Genomic DNA, 24,627 nt, shown 5'->3' with positions numbered 1-24,627 from the left:
AATGGTTTTCGTAATTTTACTGAACAGATTTAAATGCCACCAGTCGACCATCTTTGGTCGGATTGCAAAACAAAATCTTCTGCGTATGTATACCAGTACTCTCATGGATTCTCTTTGTGCCAAGTCTGAACAAAATCTGTCCATGCATATCCGATAAATGTTTGGGGACATGTTTAAGTAACAAAATGGCCGCCAGTCTGCCATCTTGGATCTGATATAGAAACAAATGACGTGCATATGTAAGCAATCATTCCTTATCGGTGTGCTAAGTTTGAACATCGGTAAATGCATGTCTGAGAAGTTGTTGAGGACGTGTTCAATTTTTACAAGTCGGGATTTCAAATCGTGTTCAAACATCGGATCTTTAGCCGCGTCGCAGACGCTGCTCATAGAGTGCCCTCTGCTGTTGTTGTTGTTGTTGTTGTTGTTCTTCTTCTTCTTGTTGTTCTTCTTGTTCTTGCAGAGAAGACAAAACCTCAAAGCTCCACCCATTCTGGGAACCATAGCTCCACCCATTCTGGGAGAGCCTTCATATAAACAAATATCCACCATTTTATTAACTCGCATAGTTTTGAGGCCTGTTTTGTAGGCCCGTGGTGTCTTCCTCTCTCACACAGTTTTATTTCAAATCAAATTCGATATATCATTTCATTTTTCACAGTCGCTAACATAGTTTTAGACTCGGTTGAAAAAAAACGGGAAGAAAATCCGATGAAAGTTGCCCTTTATAGAACGAAATGAATTCTCAAAGGCCTGTAACTTCAAGTCCATTGAGATATTTTTTTTTTAAATCGCGGCATGGTCAGTCATACACCGCCCGAAATAACAGACGGGAAAATGCCGAGATATATATATTTTGTTTAAATCGCGGCATGGTCAGTCATACACCGCCCGAAATAAGAGACGGGAAAATGCCGAGATATATATATTTTGTTTAAATCGCAGCATGGTCAGTCATACACCGCCCGAAATAACAGACGGGAAAATGCCGAGATATATTAAAAATTCGTCCATTTGATGACAATCGTCACGATGAAATATTTAATTTATACGTCGTCACAATAATGTGGAGAGAGGAGCATAGCTTCGTTCACGTGTCGCCACACACGGGAAATTGCCGAGATATATTTTTTTTAAATCGCGGCATGGTCAGTCATACACCGCCTGAAATAACAGACGGGAAAATGCCGAGATATATTTAAAATTCGTCGCCACACACGGGAAATTGCCGAGATATATTTTCACTTTGCACAAAAATAACATCAAGTAATCGAATCAATAGGAATGTCCTGTGCCTATAACATCGACGTTATAGGCACAGCTGCATCTAGGCATTGTGTAACATCGACGCGGCTTTTGTTTTAATTAAAACTTTTTGTACTTGTTACAAATAAAATGGCCGCCAGTTGGCCATCTTTGATCGCAACACGAAGCAAAATGATACGCATATGTGCATCATCATTTATTGTCTTTGTGCCAAGTATGCGTAAAATCGGTCCATACCTGTCCGATATATGGTTGCGGGCGAACGCACTGACGCACGAACGAGATCCAATCCATAAACCCCCGTTTCGGACCAAGTCCTACAAGGGCTAAAAAAGTACACACACACTAAGAAAGGAAAAGAAGATGAAGACAAAGAGCACTTGGGGAATTCCAATCTTATAAAAATATCAAGTGTTCTACAATCAAGCCGAGGTCACATGAGCTCTTCCTCAGTGGTCAGTACTGAAAGCCAGGAAGCCAAGGTGCTGAGAATACCATTACAAATGGTTATCAAACTTCTCCATGCGAACATCTTGCTTGTGCAGTAATGCACAAACCGTTTTCGACCATCTATTCTCTATCATTGCTCTCTCTCATTCCTCCAGCTCTCCCCAGCAACTCCAGGATGCACCATTTCTTCCAGTAACAACTTTCTGGTTAAACTACCAAAATGCACACAGTCTGACTGCACATCTCAACTCTTTCATTCCTCATATCTCCGGTCTGTCTCACTATTCCATACAGGGATTGAAGCAGGCAGCAAACCACCACTTCATGCCATCCCCCATCCTGACCGATGATCTTTATTGTCCTCATTAACCTTTCCTAATTGATAGTTTCAGTTTCTACTTGATAGTTTCAGTTTCCTCACCTCCTCCCTTTCCTCTTTTCCTATTCATTCATTCCCTAGATGTTTGTTATATTGTCAGCTCTACCTTGCTCTTCCATGAGCCTCACTCCCGTAAAGAAAAAAAAAATCTGGTCATTTTTTTTCTGATGATGTTGTATAGTAACCGCAGTTGGACTTCACTGCCAGCAGTCCAGAAGAGAAAGTCGAATTTTAATCTCCTTAAATTTGTTGTGTAAGTTTTTTTTTTTTAACATTGACATGGAGCATTGCTGAACCCTCAGGTATGCCTCAACGCAGGAGAAACAACAGTAGCAGAGGCTCCTCACCATTACGTTGTTACAAAGGCAAATGTTTTGCCTTATCATGATAACTGAGAAAGACCTGCAATGGGGTGACTGAATGTGGGGGTTACTTTGTGTGATCGAAGATGTGTTGAGAATACCTGCCATGGGACATTCATTTCCACCTGCGCACGTGCAGAGGAGACAACCGGTTTTGCTTCTCCGAAATCCAAGAGCTCCGAGGTGAGTGTCTTCCACAAAAAAATATCCTGTTGCATGAAAACAACTCTAATTTAGAACATCTTGCACACTTACAACTGTCCTTTTACCGCATACATTCTGTATGTGGTCCAAATTTTGTCTGGACCTCAATGGGATGTCCTCCATGACGTCGGTTGGAACATAAAAAAGAGAGGTACAAAACAGGTGCAGCAGTTGGTTTGGCCATGTTTCATGGTGATTACATGCTGCCTGTAGATCAGGCTCTGCACTGACAGATGTTGCATAATATAGGCCCAGCATGATCAATTAGTAGTCCTCAAAGGCCGTCATGGTATGAAGACCAGCAGATAGAGTAGGATTATCGGCACTGCCAGCTTTACTGTGCCATTCCTACAGCCTTGCCATCGTTCTGTAGTGGAAAAATCACGAATGTGTGGATGAGGCCCTTTGCAGCATGCACAAGGCCCCTTGCAGCGTGAGCAAGGTGCGCGTACGTTTGATGGTTTACGCGCAAGCTTTAATGGTGCTTGTGCACAAGAGGCCAATTATAAGGCTGTCTGTGTTACTGTGAGACACAGCACTTTGAATTATTCACTTCCTTTGCTTCATTATTTATCTGTTTATTTACCTGCACAGCTCACACCTTCTCACCCCTCTTTTCACTTGGGCTTCTGCACCTTCATGCACGACGGTGGCATATGCCCTCCCATACCTTGCATGCGCAATTAAACGTTCTATCTTTTCTCAAGAGTGAAATAACAAAAAGAAGTTTGTGAATGTTCTAAAGCTGAGAAGCCCTTCAACTGCTTCAAATGAGGCCAATATTTTCCCATTCTGCCACCCGCCCCTCCCCCCAAAAAAGCCTCAGTATCAATGAGTGTCAGCATTAAATAAATAAATGAACCTGAGTTCCCTCATATGGATGTCAGAAAGATGTTGACTCACACAAGCATATGATCAGATGAACCAAATGGAGCAGAGGAGCAGGAGACATTTGCGGGGAGGTTAGTCATCAGCAAGTCCAGAAGGGAGGATTTGCCATTGGGAAAAATCTGGATCAGAAAGATTGCAGATTGAGTCACTCCCATGGAGTCACAGAAGTCCTTTGCTGAAGTGCTACGGCTGCTGAGAGAGGTACCAAACCCCAGCCAATTTGCATGGTGACAATTGAAATCGCCACATATGAGGAAGAGAGAGTTGGGAAGAGTGGTTAAAAGTTTGTCCATGTTGTCTGAGAGAGATGGAGATGGAGTCATCACTGTTTGAAGGACGGTAAAACACAAAGATGGACAAGAAGTGGGAGCACAAGAGAAGTTGGAGACGTAGGTACTCTTGGGGGAAGGGAAATGTAAGATCATTACAAGGGCAGAGAGAAATGGAGTTCCTCACACTGCCGCCAGGCAGGGGTTCAGACCTATCAAATTGGAGGAGACAATAACCAGTGAGAGACACAAAGGAGTCTGTTGAAGGAAGGATTGGGAGGAAGGATTTTGTTTTAAAACAGATGATGTCCAGTTTATCGGCAGCGATCTACAGTGCATTCAGAAAGTATTCAGACCCCTTCACTTTTTGCACATTTTGTCATGTTGCAGCCTTATGCTGAAATCGTTTAAATTCATTTTTTTCCATCATCAATCTACACTCAATACCCCATAATGACAAAGAGAAAACAGGATTTTAGAAAGTTTTGCAAATTTATTTAAAATAAAAAACTGAAATATCACATTGACATAAGTATTCATACCCTTTGCTATGACACTTTGAAATTTAGCTCAGGTTCCTCCCATTTCTCTTGATCATCTTTGAGATGTTTCAATACATTGATTGGAGTCCACCTGTGGTAAATTCAATTGATTGGACATGATTTGGAAAGGTACACACCTGTCTATATAAGGTCTCACAGCTGACAATGCATATCAGAGGAAAAACCAAGCCATGAGGTCGAAGGAACTGCCTGCAGAGCTCAGAGACAGGATTGTGTCGAGGCACAGATCTGGGGAAGCCCACAAAAAAATCTCTGCTGCATTGAAGGTTCCCAAGAGCACAGTGGCCTCCATAATTCGTAAATGGAAGAAGTTTGGAACAACCAGGACTCTTCCTAGAGCTGGCCGCCCAGCCAAACTGAGCAATCGGGGGAGAAGTGCCTTGGTAAGAGAGGTGACCAATAACCCGATGGTCACTCCTAACTGAGCTCCAGAGATCCTGTGTGGAGATGGGAGAAACTTCCAGAAGAGCAACCATCACTGCAACACTCCAGCGATCTGGGCTTTATGGCAAAGTGGCCAGACGGAAGCCAAAAAGTTCAATCTTGATTCCATCAGACCACAGAAACTTGTTTCTCACAGTCTGAGAGTCCTTTAGGTGCTTTTTTGCAAACTTCAAGCGGGCTTTCATGTGTCTTTCACTGAGGAGAGGCTTCCGTCTGGCCACTCTGCCATCAAGCCCAGATCGGTGGAGTGTTGCAGTGATGGTTGTCCTTCTGGAAGTTTCTCCCATCTCCACACAGGATCTCTGGAGCTCAACCAGAGTGACCATCGGGTTCTTGGTCACCTCTCTTACCAAGGCACTTCTCCCCCGATTGCTCAGTCTGGCCGGGCGGCCAGCTCTATAGGAAGAGTCCTGGTTGTTCCAAACTTCTTCAATTTAAGAATTATGGAGGCCACTTTGCTCTTGGGAACCTACAATGCAGCAGAGATTTTTTTGTAGGCTCCCCCAGATCTGTGCATCGACACAATCCTGTCTCTGAGCTCTGCAGGCAGTTCCTTCGACCTCATGGCTTGGTTTTTGCTCTGATATGCATTGTCAGCTGTGAGACCTCATATAGACAGGTGTGTGCCTTTCCAAATCATGTCCAATCAATTGAATTTACCACAGGTGGACTCCAATCAAGGTGTAGAAACATCTCAAAGATGGTCAAGAGAAATGGGAGGCACCTGAGCTCAATTTCAAGTGTCATAGTAAAGGGTATGAATACTTATGTCAATGTGATATTTCAGTTTTTGCTTTTTAATAAATTTGCAAAACTTTCTAAAATCCTGTTTTCTCTTTGTCATTATGGGGTATTGAGTGTAGATTGGTGATGGAAAAAAAATGAATTTAAACGATTTCAGCATAAGGCTGCATCATAACAAAATGTGAAAAAGTGAAGGGTTCTGAATACTTTCTGAATGCACTGTATATTGCTTGAAAGAGTTCATGGGAAAAAGAACCTGCAAAGTCTGCTGACTTATGCTGGCTGACATAAAGAAAAAAATATTGTCCGCAATCTCAAGAGATGTGCTCGATACCACATTTCGCCGGTGTACTGCATGTACTACTATGTCCTTAATGGCCACAAATATTCCCACCTTTTTGTGGGGTTGGCCTGGGAAAGTCATTATTCCCAAGCCTCCCATGAACTGGCTAGCCAAGCCTGATGTTGGACTTAATTTGGTTTGGACTGGAATTTGTTCAGGGTGCCGGCTATAATCTGCCACCTCTTCACCGAATATGGAGGATGTCAATCTTTGCCCCTATCCTGTCTCCATCTTTTGCTCCAACAAAGGGTTAATGCCGGAAACATGAGCTCATCGATTCTCATCTGTTGATTTCATCCATGCTTGGAGATTTCAGCCTGGAGATTTCAAGACGATGTTTTCAGCCTCGTCGAAGGATAAACTCAAACTTGTTGCAAGCCTTACAGAGTAACCGAAAATTTCACTGTCAGCTTCCATTTCCTGTTGGGAAAACAAGCTGTTTGACTGCAGCTGCCTTGTGACAGGGTTCAGTGTTCCAGGCCCAAGAGGATTGATCACATAGTGGCAGACGGGGTGGGATAAACCTAGGCATGAGAGAACACATGCTTTTGTGAAAGTATTTCCAGGCGGAATAAATCTCACATGCTGTGGAGATGGCAGCCCAATTATTTTGTGAGAGGGCAGATTGAAGTCCCGACCAGTTGACATGTTTAAATCAGCCGTATCATGTGTTGTTGAGGTTGCTCTCTTGCAGTAGCCGGAGAGACATTTGAGCCTTGACAAGAGAACGATTGAAGGAGACAAGAGGTGCAAAGGATGACCAAAAGAGGTTTGGATGGAACGTTAATCGTTACCTGTTCCAGAAGTTCCAGAAGGAAGGATGTACCAATTGCAGATATCTGGGTTGTGAAGTTTACACATTTGGTCTGGCCCACAGGATTGCAGAAGGCCTTAGTTCCAATACCTTTGGCTGCTTGTTGCAGACCAATGAACCGACATTGTGGCATTTAGGCTCCCACAAAAATTGCACAGAGAGTTTGAATGGTTGGTTACGAGGTGATCCATGTTAGCGGAATTTGACATATTTCTGGAGTGATCATTGTTGGGTGGACAGTGCACCACAAAGACAAACATTAGGTGGTTGTGAATAGGTATGTACAACTAGAGGTTTTTGAAGAGGGCTTAGATGGTTTAGTAGAGAGAAATGGAGTTACTTACATAGACAGCTCCACCACCTCTGCGATGGGAGCGTGTCCTGTCGGAAAGGAAGAGAACATGTATAATGTCTGGAGCTGCAGGAGTAAGTTTGATGGATAGATCGATATTAGAACGGAGATCTCGAATATTCATGGACCACACTGTTAAGGAAGGAGATGTGGGGCAGTGGGTCACGTGATGCACGTGCCAGTACTTGTCGTATATTATTTTGTCTTCTTTGTAAAGTATATTCTTTGGCAATGTATATTCATTCTAAAATATGAGTATTATTTATGAACACATCAATGGTGGCAGTTTGCTTCACCCCTCTTTGGCAATCATTCTGCCAAGATCTCTCATACTCACAACAATGACTTTGTGTGCGGTGTGCTGTTCAACCAGACTGATAGCATCTTTTGGACTTTGCAGAGGTCGATGCAACTTTTTTTTTCTTGAACAGTATATTAGCAGCCGGACCTCTCATTTATCTTGGGATTAGTGTCAAGTCAGACTGAAAACGCAATCCCATTTGTCTTAACATGGACACCTTTCATTGAAATGTGGAGACAACGTTGGGGTTTCCATGGTTTGATTTCCTCCAAAACAGCATGGCTGTGAAAATGGACGATGCTCCTTCAGGATCGGTGCGATAGTAATTCCCAGTTTGAAAAATCTGACTTTTGTTTCACTTGAAACAACCATTTTGAAGAAATGAAAACGTTTGATAATTTAAGCCAAACATGGTTGGTTGTTCACATATTGTATCAGTCCTTACCTCTGCCAGCAAAGTTGATGGAGGTTATGTTTTCACCCCTATCTGTCTGTTTGTCTGTCTGTTTGTTTGTCTGTCTGTCTGTCTGTTTACAAGATATCTCAAAAGGTTGTGGACAGATTCGGATGAAATTTGGCAGAGACGAAATGATTAGATTTTGGTGAAGATCCGGATTCGGATCCGACTACTAGAATTTTTTTATGTGATTCTTTACCATTGGGAGATCGGGCCAAAATCGATACGCAGCAGGATATCTCAAAAAGTTGTGGACGGATTCGGACGAAACTTGGTGGAGCGTTTGTGAGTGTGACAAGGACTAATCGATTCGATTTTGGTGAAGATCTGAATATGGATTCGGATACGAAAATTATTTAATATTCTCAAGTGATTCTTCACCATTGAATGATAGGGCTAAAACTGATACATAGCAGGATATCTCAAAAATATATGGACGGATTTGGACGAAACTTGGTGGACATATTGGGTGTGTGATAAAAGATGACCCTCCGTACTCTTCTTCCTCATATTCCTCCTTCTGCCTCATAATCATCTTTTGATCTCAAATCCAAATCTCTAGCGTATGTCGCAATCATAACAAATTTGACTTCACTGTTCCAATACTTATGGAGGGGACTGTATATTCTCAAAACCTGTGTGTTGCTATTTTCTTCTTATCTGCCTGCCCTCATGAGCCTATCCTTCTTGTACAAAAAACAGGTTCTAATTACAAGGGCACTCGGTGGGGCTCATATCTCCCCCAGGCTGAACAGTTTACGTTTTGTATCCCACCGATAGGTCGGATCCGGATTCGGACCTGAACCAAAATGTAATCTGCTTCAACTCATCACATACCCAACTCATCCACAAAGTTTTGTCAACACCCGTCCACAATTTTTGGAAATATCGTGCCATGTATCGTTTTTGGTCATACTCAATAGTGAAGAATCCGGTTTCGGATCCAGACCTTCAACAAAATCGAATCAATTCATCCCTGTCCATCAAATTTTGTCCGAATCCGTCCACAACTTTTTGAGATATTGTAGGTGTTACCCCATTGGGACATAATCCACAGGCATGGGACCAGTGGGGCTATTGATTGTAGGGGCGTGGCGTGAGCGCGGTTGTTGCAGCCACGCCCACCGAAGAGTGCTTTTGCGTTATAAATGATGTATGAGTTGCGGTCGCGAGTGAGTTCTGTTGGAATAAAGGAGCTTTGAATAGTTGAGAAGTGTCTCGTCCCCTCATCACCCGCAACTCCTACATTGGTGACCCCGACGTGATCTGAACACGTAACCTTCTACAGACAAGAAAAAAACATCCATGCGTTGCCACTGATGTCAAGCCGTTGCGGTTTTCAAAGATCCTGATACTAGACCATCAATTGGGTTTCATAGTCCTGGTCACTAAACTCTGGACATGCTCAGGTACTCATCCTAGCAATGGTTGAAAGCCCAAATATAAAAACAATTGGTTTCTTGGACACATATCGGGCAATCCACACAATCTGGCATCCTGCTCTCCTCCTGCCCTTTCCTGCTCTGGAAAACCCTCTGCTCTTTTTTCAGACTCTACATTGTACCATGCAGTACCCCATTCCACTAACAGGCAATGAAAAGCTGCATCACTCTCTGGATTTGATTAAATGCTTGTCGGATAAATGGAACATGTCCTTCAATGAAGGAAAATTTCTGTGGCATCCTTTCACTCTGGATGGATCTTCAAACTATCATCAAAATTCGGATCCATGATCCTTATGACCCCCATTAACCGTTATGACCCCAACACCATCTTACTTGTGAGTTTGTGCCTCCTCCATCTCCTCTATTCTTCTTTGTGCATTCCCTTTATGTTTGTCCCATTGCCAGTTAGACCTTGCTCTTACATGAACATCGCTCCTGTAAAAAAAAAAACCAAAAAAAAAAACCCAACCTATCAATTTCCATGGTCAACAACTGGAAGTGCGCTAATTTATAAGACTAGCCATCAGCCACGACCTCTCTTTGGCCGACCATTTGGCAAAGCTCATTTCCTCCATAGCCAGCTGCAGACGAGGCATCTTCCTTAGTTTCTCATGTGCATAGTCGAGGCTCATAGAAGAGCTAGTACACTGAACGGATCAGGATTTAACAGACAAAAACAGGTCATAAACCTCGCATAGATACGTGCGCATGGGGTAGACGGGATGGACGCATGCATGGGGTAGACATGATGGACGCATGTATGCACGCATGGGGTAGACATGATGGACGCATGTATGCACGCATGGGGTGGACATGATGGATACAAAAGGAAACTCTAAGGAGAGAAAAGTGAAAATTTGGAAGGAGAAAGAGAGATTTGGTTAGGGTTAATAAAGGCAGAGAAGATCATTGTTTTGGATTGGGGATGATATGAGATGGTGGTGTCCAATTGAGTAATGGTTTATATCTGTAGCTCAATGGAATGGAGTAGTCCTCAACCCTATGGGGTATAGCTCAGTATCACATATCGTCTTTCCTGGATTCTATGAAATCTAAAACCCTTAACATTAGTGATATCTCTCATGATGAGGCCCAAGCACAAGGTATTGTTACAGACGCGGTTGTGGATGTTGGTTTACCGAGCGGTTTGGTATGACCGCGTCTGCACAGTTTACCCGATTATACTCGAACGTTGGCCGAGTCGCGCTACGCTAAATCAATTGAGGAAAGGACACAACGGCTGGGTTAAAATGACACGACACCAGGGGTACAGTTCTCAAGACCTCCGGAGGAGGTTATAATTTTTCGGAACGTTAGATTACAAGGACGAGAGAGACAGCATAGGAAGGTAGGCACTTAAATACGGTCTTATAGTAGCCCCGACAGACGACAGATAAACAGGACAAAACTGACTCACACAGGGATTGATGGCAAGGAAGGGCAGGTAGTCGAGGCTCAAGGTGCACCTTGGCTCAGGGGCAGAATCGACCCGGTCCGGTCCAAAGATGCGGGGAGGTATCGTCGCGCTGGAGGTGGCGTCCGTTTCTCTCCGTAGTTCCGGCGCATCTGACCTCACATCCGGTAAGTCGCTGCGTATATCCAGCGGGGAGTGACACGCCCTCGGCTCGTTAGCTCCGCCCCAGATGGAATCGGCCCGTTGCTTCTTATTGGGTGCGGGGGGTTACCGGGCTCCGCCCTTGACGAGGGGCCGACAGTCAGCCCCTTCGTGGTAACCCCGTCGGCGCACATGGGCAATGGCGGCTAACCAAGCCGGTGTGAGGACGCACACTCCCCGCGCGCTGTTGTTGTTTCATGAGGAAGATGGGAGGAGGTATGGGGAGGTCCTAAACTCACTACTGGTGCCATACAATCACATTCTGGTGCAACGAAGAGTCAGAATTAATGGAAACGAGTCCTTAACTGACATAGACTAAGAATAACTAGCAAGAGGTCCTATAGTTGTCTACGTGAGATGCGGTGAACCTGGGCACGACAGTTAATGGGGGAAAAAGGGGAAGGTCGGTTCTACAGAGTGTTGTTTACAGACAATGGGACTAGGGAATGGGGGATTGGGGATAGTTGGGGAGTATTGGGGAAATAGGGGAATATTTACAAGCGGATATGGAGGCCAAATCCCATATCCGCAACATTGCACCCTTCTCTACCCTCGGGGCGTCCCGACCCGATAAATTTTTACCTATTTTAGTGTGGCACTCAGATGTAGTTCCCTCTACTATTAACTCTACCCTGAGTGCGACAGTTTTACAGATATTCACAAATGAGTAAATATGTCCCCCTGCGACGTTGCACCCTTCTCCTCACAGAAACACACCCACAGGATAACCGAATCGCGGAAAGAATTCGCAAACTAAACATACAGCCGGTAGGGAGCATTATTTACAAGACTACGCTGATATTTACACTACGATCCAGGACCTGTTTTTGGAGGAACACATGCAGATGTTATGCATAGAGAGAGCACGCATGCCAGCATCGATACACCAACCCACGAGTGCTCTGTGGCCTTACGGCCTTTAATAATGTGCAGAGCACCCCTTCCAAGCACCAAAAGCACCACCCCATCATGTACAGTCAGCACCATCCGGTGCACCAATAAAGTGTTTATAAATCACCGGTGGTGTCGCAGCCGGCCGATGTTCTGCCGCTGGTCTTGCCTTCGTGTGGTGCACTTGGTGTTCTGGCTTCTTTAAAAATAAAGAAAGGTGCCAACCGCGTCCATTTCTGTATTGTGGCCGTCAGGGGGCCAACTAAAAGTGGTTCACCTGTATGGCATAGGTGCCACGTTGACCCATAGGTCCATCCACGGGTGGTGCTTGGCCGCAAAAGAACTGCGGTCCATTGTGGGTGGCCACCAAAATTGCGGTCCATATGGTGTATCGATCCCGGCAGCAAGCAGCGAAAGTGCAGGCCCACAACTGCGGAGCCAGCACCTCTCTCTCCTCTCTCTCTGCCCCAAAGCCAGACCCTCGGAGGTGGGAGACAAAAGAAGAAGACAAGTGAGTAAGGTGGTAAGGGCGCAAAAGTGCACGCAACATAAGGTAATGCACACTGGGGGCACATGGGAACCAGGTGAGACAGGTACGTTCCTACCATACGCCCCCCCCCCCACCAGGTAACCTACATTGCCCCTCCCTTACCCCTTACTGTATCCACAAAACACAACACTACCCATAAACATCTACTTTACAAATCAACAAACGTCCCTACTGTCTTCCCCGTTCCTCCCATAAACCAAATTCGTCTTCTCTCCCTCCTAACCAATCAAATTTGCCATTTCCAACTCTCATCAAAATTTGCCATCTCCAACTGAACATCAAAATTTGCCATTACCAATTCATCATCAGTCCCTCCTAAGGAGGGAGAGATGGAATCACCCCAATGTCTCATCCACGTCGTGATGCGTCTCACCAATCCACACAGCAATTCTCATTTCCTGCACACAGAACAAAGAAAACACAGGTGTGGAGTCATCATCATCACCACAGGTAAGTGGCTGCGTATGGTGCGACAGGTTCATCAATCCTAACTATTTCCTAAATGACTTTAACAACTTTACATTACCCGGGGTCTTTCTCCTGCCAAACCATTGGCCCTCTTACACTATGGGTTCTAAAAACCAATTCCCATTGACCAAACTGTGGTGCTTTTCAATTTGGGGTCTCACTCCCCCGATTCATCTCCCGGTGCCCTCGCACAATTTCTGGGCTGTGGCGTGTACCTCTCCCAGCGGGTCTACCCACCTGCACACCTCCACCACTGCAGTTGCCTCCGAGCTTACCTGCTCCTTACCCTAACCTAACTACCTGGGGAAGGCCCTCTGGCGCTCTCCCCACTCGGTGCCCTCTCTGGCACGGGGCTACCCGATCCACACCCGGGATCCTCAGGCACCCACTGACACTAACGGCTCCCAGAGCCCACCTGCGGCCTCACCTGGCCGACATCCTCACAGTGGTGGAGTGCCCAACCAACTACACACACTAACAGGCTACACGCCCAGCCATTTCCACAACACTAATGCACCCATCCACAATACCATTCTGCAACCGCACCACAAATGCCAATATCCAACCACAATTTACCTATACCCTCTACCTAACACTTACACTACCCGCCCCGGGTACTCGTGAAAGGGGTCCACTCTTCCCCCATCCACACCTTCGCACCATGCACACCACTCCGTACCACTTACTCCAACTCTCTCCACACACCTGTACTTGCACACCTGTGCTCTCACTCTTGGTGCCGCCTGCACCCTTCTCTCCCCAAGCGCATTCGCGCTGATCCACAACACTCACTACTCACACACTGCTCCACACTGCTCCACACACCTGTCCAGTTGCACACCTGTGCAATCACACCTGTTCAATTCTCACCTGTTCAATCTTCACACACACGGCATCATCTCATCTAACTACTCCCCTCTGAAACTTGCGCTTCCCAGTCGTCCCTTTAAACTATTGCGCTCCCTCGTCATTATAATCCACACTAAACTACCTGCGTCCCCACTACAGGTATCAGTCACTAACTAATCTTAACGTTACCTAATGTCATCTTCGCTAGATCCCTATCAATATCCTAACCCACCCGGGCTAGTTTTCACTGCCATACACCCCATAAGCTATTGCGCATTTGCCCCACTATGGGAAGGGTGGCAGGGATGCCCCCCCTTACCCACCGGGCCCATCGCTCACTACCAATTTTGCACATCAAATTTCCACAAATCAAAAATTTGCCAATCACTATCCATCATCTGCCAATCATTACTGCCAATCCTTTGCCAATCATCAAATTTTGTTTTTCTCTAATTTTGGGGCCAAAACACTATCCTCGTCATTACAGTCTACTTACTAATGCCTCTCGGTGCGCCAATTCCTGTCCAAAGCCCGGCTTCGTACAGCCAAGCCATGAATGCGGGTTGTGTGGTGCCAGCGGCTGGATACGTCCCGCATTCGGTGCAGGGAAGGAGGTTTACCCGGGCCGAGGTCCCACGCACCATCTCGGCACGGAGCCATCCCATGGCTCGATCTCGACCTGCCGGTATGCCTCAACAAAAAGTGGTCGCCATGACGATCCTTCCTATCGGGCCGCCCGCTCCGCCTAGTGGAGCACGGACGCGGCCGTTCAAAGCGAGGCCCAGCACGCACCGAGGGCCCGATTCGGCTAAAAGTCGCTCTAACCACTAACCCGTTTAACGTCGATGCTTCACCTGCATGCTTACACCCCGCAGCCCGTTCCTTGCTCACACATCCAGCCGTTCCCATGCTCCTCGTACCTTTCCTTACACACCCAGGTACCCTCATTCCACGCACAGCCTTGGTCACACACCTGACCACCAAACACTTTGGCACACATTCGTTGGTCGCACACCTCACCAACACACCTCTTCGCGCCCCCTCCTCGGTCACCTCCTCTGTGACAATCACAGGTGTGCTCTCATTCGCACACCCAACCACGTGCCTCACTACCAATTCCAGCATGCATTCCCACTCACGCTCTACCATTCCAGGTGTGCATCCTTTCTCACCTGTCACAACCAACTCACGCTCCTTGTCACTCTCACTACTCTCACCTCCATTCTTGACAGCGCACTCACCCTTACTCTTGACAGCGCACTCTTTCCTCATGCACCCGTCCGTTACACACCTCTCTCGCACACACTCTTGCGCACACTCTCCCGTCACACCCTTTGTAACACTCACCACAGGCGTGCATTCTTCCTTGCCTTTGACAGCGCACTCTTTCCCCATGCACCTGTCCGTCACACACCTCTCGCGCACACTCCTGCGCACACTCTCCCGTCACACCCTCTGTAACACTTACCACACCGCGCTTCCATGTGCTCCCTCGCACACGCGCTACGACCGACTCACTCTCGCCAGCACCCTCACTCCTTGGCACGCACTTTTTCCTCACACACCCCAGAGTCGGACTTTCTCGCACACCTCCTTTTTCGCACACCAGACCTGTCGCACACTTCACCAACGGCCTCTCACGAACACCCGGGTCCATCTCGACCCCCAAGCTTCTTAAATCACCTGGCGCATCATACGCACGACCATATTAGTGCAGCGGCATAGCAAACCAATTGTGCATTTTGTGATGGAAGCACCAAATTTGGCAGAATGATAGAATATTATATGGAGAACATTTTCAGATATGGAACCACTTTGGAATTCACCCCAATGTGGCCGCCATATTGGATTTCAAAATGGCGGCTTAAAAATCTTTAATTACAAATATTTCTGGTTCTATACCAGCTACAGCCTTGATTTTAGTGTCTGGATGTACAAACTTGAGGTCAAGGAATTGAATGGTTCTACTTAGAAGTTGATTTACTGACGCCATATTGGATTCCAAGATGGCGGCTTCCGAAAATCTGCTGACCGATATCTCTGGTTCTATGCCAGCTAGATACTTGATTCTGGTGTCTAGATGTACATTTCTGAGGTCAATGAATTGAATGGTTGTATTGAAATATGTTTTAATGCACATAAGCAACTGATAATCCCATATTACGTACATTGTATACACACGTTCAGCAAGAGAACTAGCGAGCGTATTGCATCAAGTCATGCCAAGTGTCACAGTTCCAACTCAATGTGAGCAGTCACCATCACAGGCACACAGTGCTGTGCATTTCAGAGCCGCTTTCTTGCACTTGCATCTCCCACTGCAACCGTTTTCGCACCCACAACAGATGAGTTCATAGCAGGATTTGGCAGCTTCTGGTAGTGTTGTCCACAGAGGATCGAACTGTCCGTCATTGTCCACCCACCCCCAGTCGCATGGTGATCGGAGATAGCAGTGTGGGACAAGAGACTGTCCCCAACAATGTCCACCCTGGTAAGTTGCTCTCTTCACGTGTTGTACTAGGGCGGCCTGTGTTGGAGGTATTGCTTCAATGGATCGAGATTTCTTTGCAAAGAGTTTCTTTCTTGCCAGATTCACCTCAGAACATGTGCATGTGCGGTCGTACAGAAGCACTACGTATCTCTCCAGGGTTGCCAGTGTATCCTCAGAGATCTCACTTGGTGCAGATGCCAGGTCCAGGAATGCATTGGTCACTTCTGGAAAAGTTTCCCATACTGCCCATGCTGTTTTCTTGCCATGACCTGCAAAGCTCGAGACGGTATCACACCCTGTGATTGCATGGAAGATTGGCAGTGCCTTGGCTTTGTCTGGTCCCAGGGTAGCAGACAGCTCGTGTGCTGCTATGTAGCGGAAGTTCTTTCCGGTTCCAAGCGCTAACCAGAGTTCGTCCACTACCTCATTAAGCTCCTGGGCCATCCACACAGCGAGAACCACCACATCTGTGTCCACGGTGCGGATGAGTACTCTGCGGTGTCCAGATTTCATAGCAGCTGCTGCGTGGAGCATCATGCGCGTGTCTGCTTCCTCGTGATTGCACGGGGCCAAAGCGGCTGTGTCTGCACATGGTGGTACAGCAATGACCTGTTGGTGTAAGCATGAACAATACCGTGATGTAAATTAAATGTGAATTCCTTTGGTGTCGGTGGTCACGAATAAAACCTGACATGAATCTGCATAACATTTATTAATTTATTTCAGTACATTATTTCAAGTACATAAATACAGGGCAATTATTATTATTATTATTATTATTATTATTATTGTTATTTACTTGGCATCAAACACATGAAATCATACAATATGACATTGTACATATAACAGTAGCCTGTTCATGTACACTCCCCCAAGATGCCAGGAAAGAAAAAAGCAATTCAAGAACACTATGGCCAATAGGCCTTTCTTAACAATTTGAGGGAGTGTACCGTGGACAGCTAAAGATTATATATACAATACAAAATATTATTCCGAATAGATAATACAAATCGGGATTATATAATCAAAATTAAATTATATGAAAAGAATACACATATGTGGGTAAGAATTTACTCTACAACAGCATAAATCAATAATACATTGTATAATATGTACTGAAACCACAGAAGATTGTACACACACTCTCAAACACACAAGCAGGCACGCACCCACTCTCACCACCCAGACACATACACACACTTTCACTAACACACACTAACATACATCATGCACATTACCTGTTCACCGTCAGTAGCAATCAGCTGTTTGTCTGGCACATCGATGGACTCCGTGACCTGCTTAGACAGAAAGCTGAAGAGTTCCTCCTTGTTCTCGTCGACACGGAGGAAACTGTGCCAGTTGCCTGGTAGGAGGGCAGAGCCAGTGACACGTCTGCGTATTCCCTTGCCTCTGTTGGTCCTTGCAGTTGCCTTCAGGCTGCCTGACTTTGCATAGCGGTCCCACACTAGATCGAGACGAGATCGATGTTGAAGCTGTGACATAATGTATGGAACGAATACTTTTGTGGCATAGTCAAGAAATGTTTTGGTCTGGCCTGGGCTCAGCATTTGAACTATTACAGCTCCATCGAGGATCACAGAAGATACTTGTGGTGGGTCCGACTTTGTTTCGACAAGCTGTTCTAAGGGCTGCAACAAGTCAGCTTTGGAACCAAAGCGGAGCTGTCCATTTTGCGAGAGTGCTGGCGGATGTGCGCTGTTCTCATGTTTGAAGAACTGCTCGAGACCCCCATCTCTGGTTTGGCATGCGATGTATAGTCTGGAGAAGAGCTCTGAATCACTCTTTGCAGAGGCTACTTGTTGTTTGCTCTTCTGGGCAGCTTTGACCTTGATGGATGAAAACAACGGGAGTTTGTTGCGTTTGATGACATCATTGAGTGGCTTGGATCTGTCTGCCAGACGTTCCTTCTCAAATGAATGGAACTGATCTCTCCCAATCTGTACAGCTGTACGCACAGTATCTACAACAGCTGGGCCCAAGATCTCCAGTGTGCCCAGGACCAGCAAATCTGTGCTTTCTTCTTCAAAGGGGCTGCCCATCTCTTCGATGACTGTTGTCAGTGCACGGACATCTTGGACGAACTTCTTCTGCACGCTGTCGGTTTGCTCATGGTGGTGGGTGTGCTCTCCCCTTTGGCGCAGTTGCTGTGAGGTCTCAAATTCTGTGATGACCCGAGCAACTTCGGGGCCAGCCACCATCCACCGTCGAAGGGCGCTTGGATTTTCAGTTAGGCCCACTGCCCCACCATCGCCTTTGACCGTGGCATTATTTTGTTCATGAGCCTGGTCTAGGGAGATGGCGGAGAAAGCATGCCTAGTCTTCTTGGATGTGAAGTGCCCCGCATGGAACTTGGCAGCAACATCTGGGTGTTTCTCTGCAATGCCAACCATGTCCCTGATGTGGACTGGTAACCAGCGAGCATAGTGGATATGGTCCAATGCAGCGAACCATGCAGCTAGCTCTGGTAGGGTGTCCATGTACAGCGTGAAGTTGGACTCTCTCAGTGAACGTATGTAGAGGAGTATACAGAGCTCCAGGTTAAGTACAGTGGCCCAGTACTGAAACTGTGGACATGCCGCTGCTCTCTGGTCACACCATGCCTCGAACTCCAATGGTTCCTCATCTCTTGCAGTTGCTCTTTCGTTGTATATGTCATATGCACGATGCTGCAGTATGTGTAGGGCAGCAACAGTTACTTGGTGGGCGCGTCTTGTACGGCTGACGTGAGCTGCACGCAAGAAGGAGTCTGCTGTGCCAGCTGTTGCTATCTCTGCCTGAACCAATGCCTGTGTCCAACCGCTGTCTTGCAGCCAGTCTCCTGCTGTCTTCAAAGCTGCCATCTCTGTGTGTAGACCACCCAGCATGACCACAAAGAGATCTTCACCATGTGTGTCTGGCCAGTTCCATTGCACCTGCTTGGCGATCGCATAAAGTGGTTGGTCCAGTGTGACGACGGGTATCTGTCCAGGGTTTAGCTCATTGATCGCTGCTTTCACGACATCCATGGCATGGCGGATCATTGGCACTGAGTGGGCTTGGTCATGGAAGAGGGGAATCAAGGCAGTGGGTGTGACTGTGATACTAGTATCCTTGGCCGATTGGTTCTCTGCGTGATGTGCAGCCCAAGAAATGTTTCCTGGATTCTGTGTGTCACCACTGTCACATGCATCCTTCACAGTCTGGAGCCACCTCTTCTCTTTATCCAGTTCAGCTTGTGCAGGATTCCTCTGCAGCGACGCCTGGGTTCCAGCTGGTACAGGGTGGCTTTTGGCAAGTGAACTAACTGATTGTACATCTGTGTAATACCGTGGAAGGTCCTCCACAGTCTTGACATTTGAGACACCCCCGATGATGACAATACCTCGGTCTGTGCCTTGATTGTCATAGTCTGGATGTTGTATCAATGAAATACCAGTTCCGTGGAAGGAGTCGTGTGCTGTCGTGGAACTGGGATTGTGGTCTATATTATCCACAGCTGATGTGGTGAACACTCCACCGCGGAGCTTTGGGGGACAGACCACCTTCTCCGCCCGAAAGCGCTGACAGACCCCGTTCCCCAGCTCTGCAGAGATCCATAGCACTCTATCATAGGCAATGCTGATCCCTAGTCCAGATAATGTGTCAACCAGTTCCCTCTTTCTCGTATGGGCTTGAAGCATCAAGCCAAGATATATTGGCAAAGGAGTCTCTTGACTAATGCTGTGTCGTACGTCTGTGCCTGCACCTCTCCTCTCATGCTTCACACTGTTGTATTTGAGAAGTTGAGCTATTGTCACAGACGCCGATGCCGATGACTGACATGCCTGATCTTTGATGCCTGCGCCCTCTAAAATCATGGAGACCATTGTCAGCAGCAGTTGTGGCACAGACTCTTCTTGACATTTGTTTGAGAAGGACCCATTGAAAGGCTGAGATGACTGGAACATATCCTTCCTTATAATCCCTGCAGCTCGTGCCAGGTGCACAACATCACTGTCAATATCATGTTGACATGCCTTGGCTAATGCACTGCCAATGTCTTCCTGAAACACCAGCAGGACATCTCTTCCCTGCCTGTGCTCCTGCAGCTCAGGGAAGTGTGCCAGGATACGCTCCTTGAGTCTGGTTGTATGGACTCGTGTTTCCAGCACAACTCCGAACTGTTCCATTCTCATTGTGTAGAGCTTGGTGAGGTCTGCCATCTTGAATACAGGAGCAGTGTCTTCTTCTTTAGCAGTTTCCTCTATGTACGTTACCAGTTCAGCAAGGACTATTGCTGAAATGACATCTACCGTGCTCTGGCTTTGCTCAGCAAGCTTTTTTGCTGCCCTCACGCGGTTGTATAGGGATGTCAAACATTTCTTATGGTACTTGGCCTCTCTTGCGACCATGTCCCCAGCACTCAGTTGGGCTAACAAAGTGGTATCCTGAAGAAACTCTGCAGCCTTGCGAACGTGTTTATCTAGTTCCAATGTCGCTGCTTGATGAAACTCCAAACCAAGCTCTTGCTGGCAGAAGAAGCACAAATTGTCGCATATGCTATCAACACAAGCTGCCTGAGACCTAGTAAGCTTGTACTTATCTGTGATTGTACTGGGGATAGGGCTTCCCTCTGGATGACTTCTCTTCTGTACCCGCTGTAGCTTGGTAGTGTTATATTTCACCCTGCATGACTTGTGCCACTTGGCTTGGTGGGCAGCTAGAGTGGCAGCTATCCCTTGGCCTTCATCCAGTCGTTGCAAGTCCACGTCTTGTGGCAGCTTGCCTAGTTTATTGAATGCTGATAGATTGTCTTCAAGTGTCTTGTATCCAGCACCTGCATCAGTTCTTTTCGTGACAGCAGGACACTGTAGGGACTCTCCTATATCAACTTGACACAGAACACAGAGTTCCCAGTCCAGTGGCGTCTTTGGCGTTGAAGTTACATGCTTGGTAACATGAACTAACTTGAACTGCTTCGACATGATTGAAACCTGGATGGAGCAAACAAACAAAAAAGTCGTTTAATTAGGGGTTAATCAACGGACCAGCATGTTTTATCTACAGGACAATACACGACCCCCCCTGAAATTTGACACCAAATGACCTCTTTTAGGGGTATTTTTGGCCGAAATTTTCAAATTTTTCACTCCCCAGACCCCTAGATGTTCCCTTGAGCTCAGAATCGCCGCTGTAATGTGTCTACTGATGTTAGAAAAGATATAGGGTGAATGGGGCAATAATTGTGCCTGTAGGATTTGTTTCCGCCACCCCCCCTAAGGGTTACAGATTTTTAAGCCGCCATTTTGAAATCCAATATGGCGGCGACCTTGGGTGAATTTCAAAGTGGTTCCATATCTGAAAATGTTCTAAATATAACATTCTATCATTGTGCCAAATTTGGTGCTTCCATCACAAAATGCACAATTCTTCTTAAATTTTTGCTATGCCGCTGCACTATATTGGTCACCACTTACACCGGGTCCTCTTCCTCTTCGCTTCTCCTCCATCACCTGCGAATCCCTCATCCGGTTAATGAGCACATCATCACGATCCAAACACAGACTTTGGACCAATTCTTTTACTTCCTCTTTTATCTCTTTCTTATCCCCTCTCCGTCGCTTCTTAATTTCGCTCACCCCTTCTTCCACTTCTTCTAATTTCTGCTTCACCTCTTTTATTTCCCGGTACGTCTCCTCAAGCTCGTCCTCCAAGGCTACCTTGACCGTTTCCATGTGCGTCCTCACCTGCCGGTCCTTCGTCTCCATTACCTCTATCACCTCGTCCAACCTCGTTGTCAGTCCCTCACGTACCATCTGACATTCCCTCTTCGTCGCTACCAAGTCATTTTTTAGGTCATTTTGTGTCGCTTTTAACCCTCCTAATACCGCAGTGTTCCTTTGAACCTACTCCGTTAGTCCTTTTTGTCCCTCCGTCAGCTGTTCCACCTCCTGCGTCAGGTCCTCTATGCCCCCTTGTAACTTTACAGTCCCCTTTCTCACCTCCTTCTCCATGTGCTCCTTACAGTGCCTCACCTCCTCGCGCACTCCTCCGACCTCCTCACTCACACCTCTTCTGATCTCCTCTCCCATCACTTGCATCTCCTGCCCAGATGCCACCCTCATCTGCTCCATTTCCTCCCTGTGAGCATCCAGTTTGGTCTCTACCCCCATTCTGACCCCCTCTAACTGCTGCCCCATTTGGTTAACTTCCCTTTCCGCTTGGTCCCTCATGTCCCTCAATTTGCCTTCCATCCTGTTTTCTAACCCCTCTAACCCACTTTTCACTCCCTCTATCTGATTCTCCTGGGCAGCCATTCTATTTTCTACCCCCATTAACCCATTTTTCACCTCTTTTATCCCGTTGTCTAACCCCTCAAATTTGTCGTCTAACTTCCCAAATTTCTTGTCTAATCCCTTAAAATTATTGTCTAACCCCTCACCGGTACCCCTCGCTTCGTCCCTCATTACCCCCATTTGGTTTCCCATTACCCCCAATTGCTCACTCTGAGCCCTCGCTTCGTCCCTTATTACCCCTATTTGGCCCTCCAATCGCTCACCCAATCGCTTACTATCAGCCCTCATTTGCTCACTATTCTGGGCCATAAGGGCCTTCATTTGTATTAAAAACAAGTTCAAATCCACCGGTGGCGCTACTACGGTCGCGGGCGTGGGCGCCGTGGCCATGTGCGAGGCGCCATTTCGCGCGCCCGCCACCTCGTGCGTGACGACGCTATTTTGCGAATCTGCTACCCTCACTGCTTCGCTCCCCTCTTGTCCCTCATTTTGGTCCTGGATCGACCCTGCCTCACTCCCTACTACCGGAACCCAGCCGTCTTGGTCTGCCATAGCGCGACTTTCAAAATTCGGGTTTTTATTTTTTTTGTAAAACACAATTAAATTTTGCCGTTATAATTTCGAGCGCGTGAAACGCGCTCCGGATCGAATCCCACTCCTGACACCAAATGTTACAGACGCGGTTGTGGATGTTGGTTTACCGAGCGGTTTGGTATGACCGCGTCTGCACAGTTTACCCGATTATACTCGAACGTTGGCCGAGTCGCGCTACACTAAATCAATTGAGGAAAGGACACAACGGCTGGGTTAAAATGACACAACACCAGGGGTACAGTTCTCAAGACCTCCGGAGGAGGTTATAATATTTCGGAACGTTAGATTACAAGGACGAGAGAGACAGCATAGGAAGGTAGGCACTTAAATACGGTCTTATAGTAGCCCCGACAGACGACAGATAAACAGGACAAAACTGACTCACACAGGGATTGATGGCAAGGAAGGGCAGGTAGTCGAGGCTCAAGGTGCACCTTGGCTCAGGGGCAGAATCGACCCGGTCCGGTCCAAAGATGCGGGGAGGTATCGTCGCGCTGGAGGTGGCGTCCGTTTCTCTCCGTAGTTCCGGCGCATCTGACCTCACATCCGGTAAGTCGCTGCGTATATCCAGCGGGGAGTGACACGCCCTCGGCTCGTTAGCTCCGCCCCAGATGGAATCGGCCCGTTGCTTCTTATTGGGTGTGGGGGGTTACCGGGCTCCGCCCTTGACGAGGGGCCGACAGTCAGCCCCTTCGTGGTAACCCCGTCGGCGCACATGGGCAATGGCGGCTAACCAAGCCGGTGTGAGGACGCACACTCCCCGCGCGCTGTTGTTGTTTCATGAGGAAGATGGGAGGAGGTATGGGGAGGTCCTAAACTCACTACTGGTGCCATACAATCACATTCTGGTGCAACGAAGAGTCAGAATTAATGGAAACGAGTCCTTAACTGACATAGACTAAGAATAACTAGCAAGAGGTCCTATAGTTGTCTACGTGAGATGCGGTGAACCTGGGCACGACAGTTAATGGGGGAAAAAGGGGAAGGTCGGTTCTACAGAGTGTTGTTTACAGACAATGGGACTAGGGAATGGGGGATTGGGAATAGTTGGGGAGTATTGGGGAAATAGGGGAATATTTACAAGCGGATATGGAGGCCAAATCCCATATCCGCAACAGTATGTTGCACTCCTATCGCAGACAGGTCAGTCTCGCAGTCTTTTACCATCTCCTCTCTGGTCTAGCTACATGTGCTCCGTCAGCCATCCAACCATCTCCAGAAACCTTAGAATGCACGTATTCTTCTATACCTGCTGCTTGCACACCTCAATCTCCCATCTGTATAACTACCTTCCTGAGTTTCTTCCAACCAACTCTTTCCTTTATGATTCCAAGCAGGCGGTGCCGTGCTAACCCCCATTCTTGACCATAATCGTTTTTTTTTTTTTACCTTAATTTACCATGCCGACCTGAACCGTGAGAGAGAGAGAGAGAGAGAGAGAGAGAGAGAGAGAGAGAGAGAGAGAGAGAGAGAGAGAGAGAGAGAGAGAGAGAGAGAGAGAGAGAGAGAGAGAGAGAGAGAGAGAGAGAGAGAGAGAGAGAGAGAAAGAGAAAGAGAAAGAGAGAGAAAGAGAGAGAGAGAGAGAGAAAGAGAGAGAGAGAGAGAAAGAG

At 46.9% G+C, this 24,627-nt stretch overlaps 1 protein-coding gene across 1 annotated transcript in view; it reads right to left on the bottom strand.

Moving 5' to 3' along the window:
- Positions 1 to 7,046: 7,046 nt before the first annotated feature.
- Positions 7,047 to 24,627, bottom strand: part of LOC144891491 (uncharacterized) — a 111,406-nt gene continuing 93,825 nt past the window's right edge. The window contains exons 4-6 of the mRNA XM_078775113.1: positions 17,387 to 17,511; positions 16,081 to 16,757; positions 7,047 to 7,110 (exon numbers count right to left, since the gene is read on the bottom strand). Coding sequence (XP_078631239.1) covers positions 7,047 to 7,110; positions 16,081 to 16,757; positions 17,387 to 17,511 — 866 coding nt within the window. The remainder of the gene's footprint in view (positions 7,111 to 16,080; positions 16,758 to 17,386; positions 17,512 to 24,627) is intronic.

Source organism: Myxine glutinosa, chromosome 4 (genome assembly GCF_964187855.1).
Source record: "Myxine glutinosa chromosome 4, kmMyxGlut1.1, whole genome shotgun sequence".
In the NCBI taxonomy this organism is placed as follows: domain Eukaryota; kingdom Metazoa; phylum Chordata; class Myxini; order Myxiniformes; family Myxinidae; genus Myxine; species Myxine glutinosa.
This window is presented reverse-complemented; position numbering and strand designations above follow the sequence as displayed.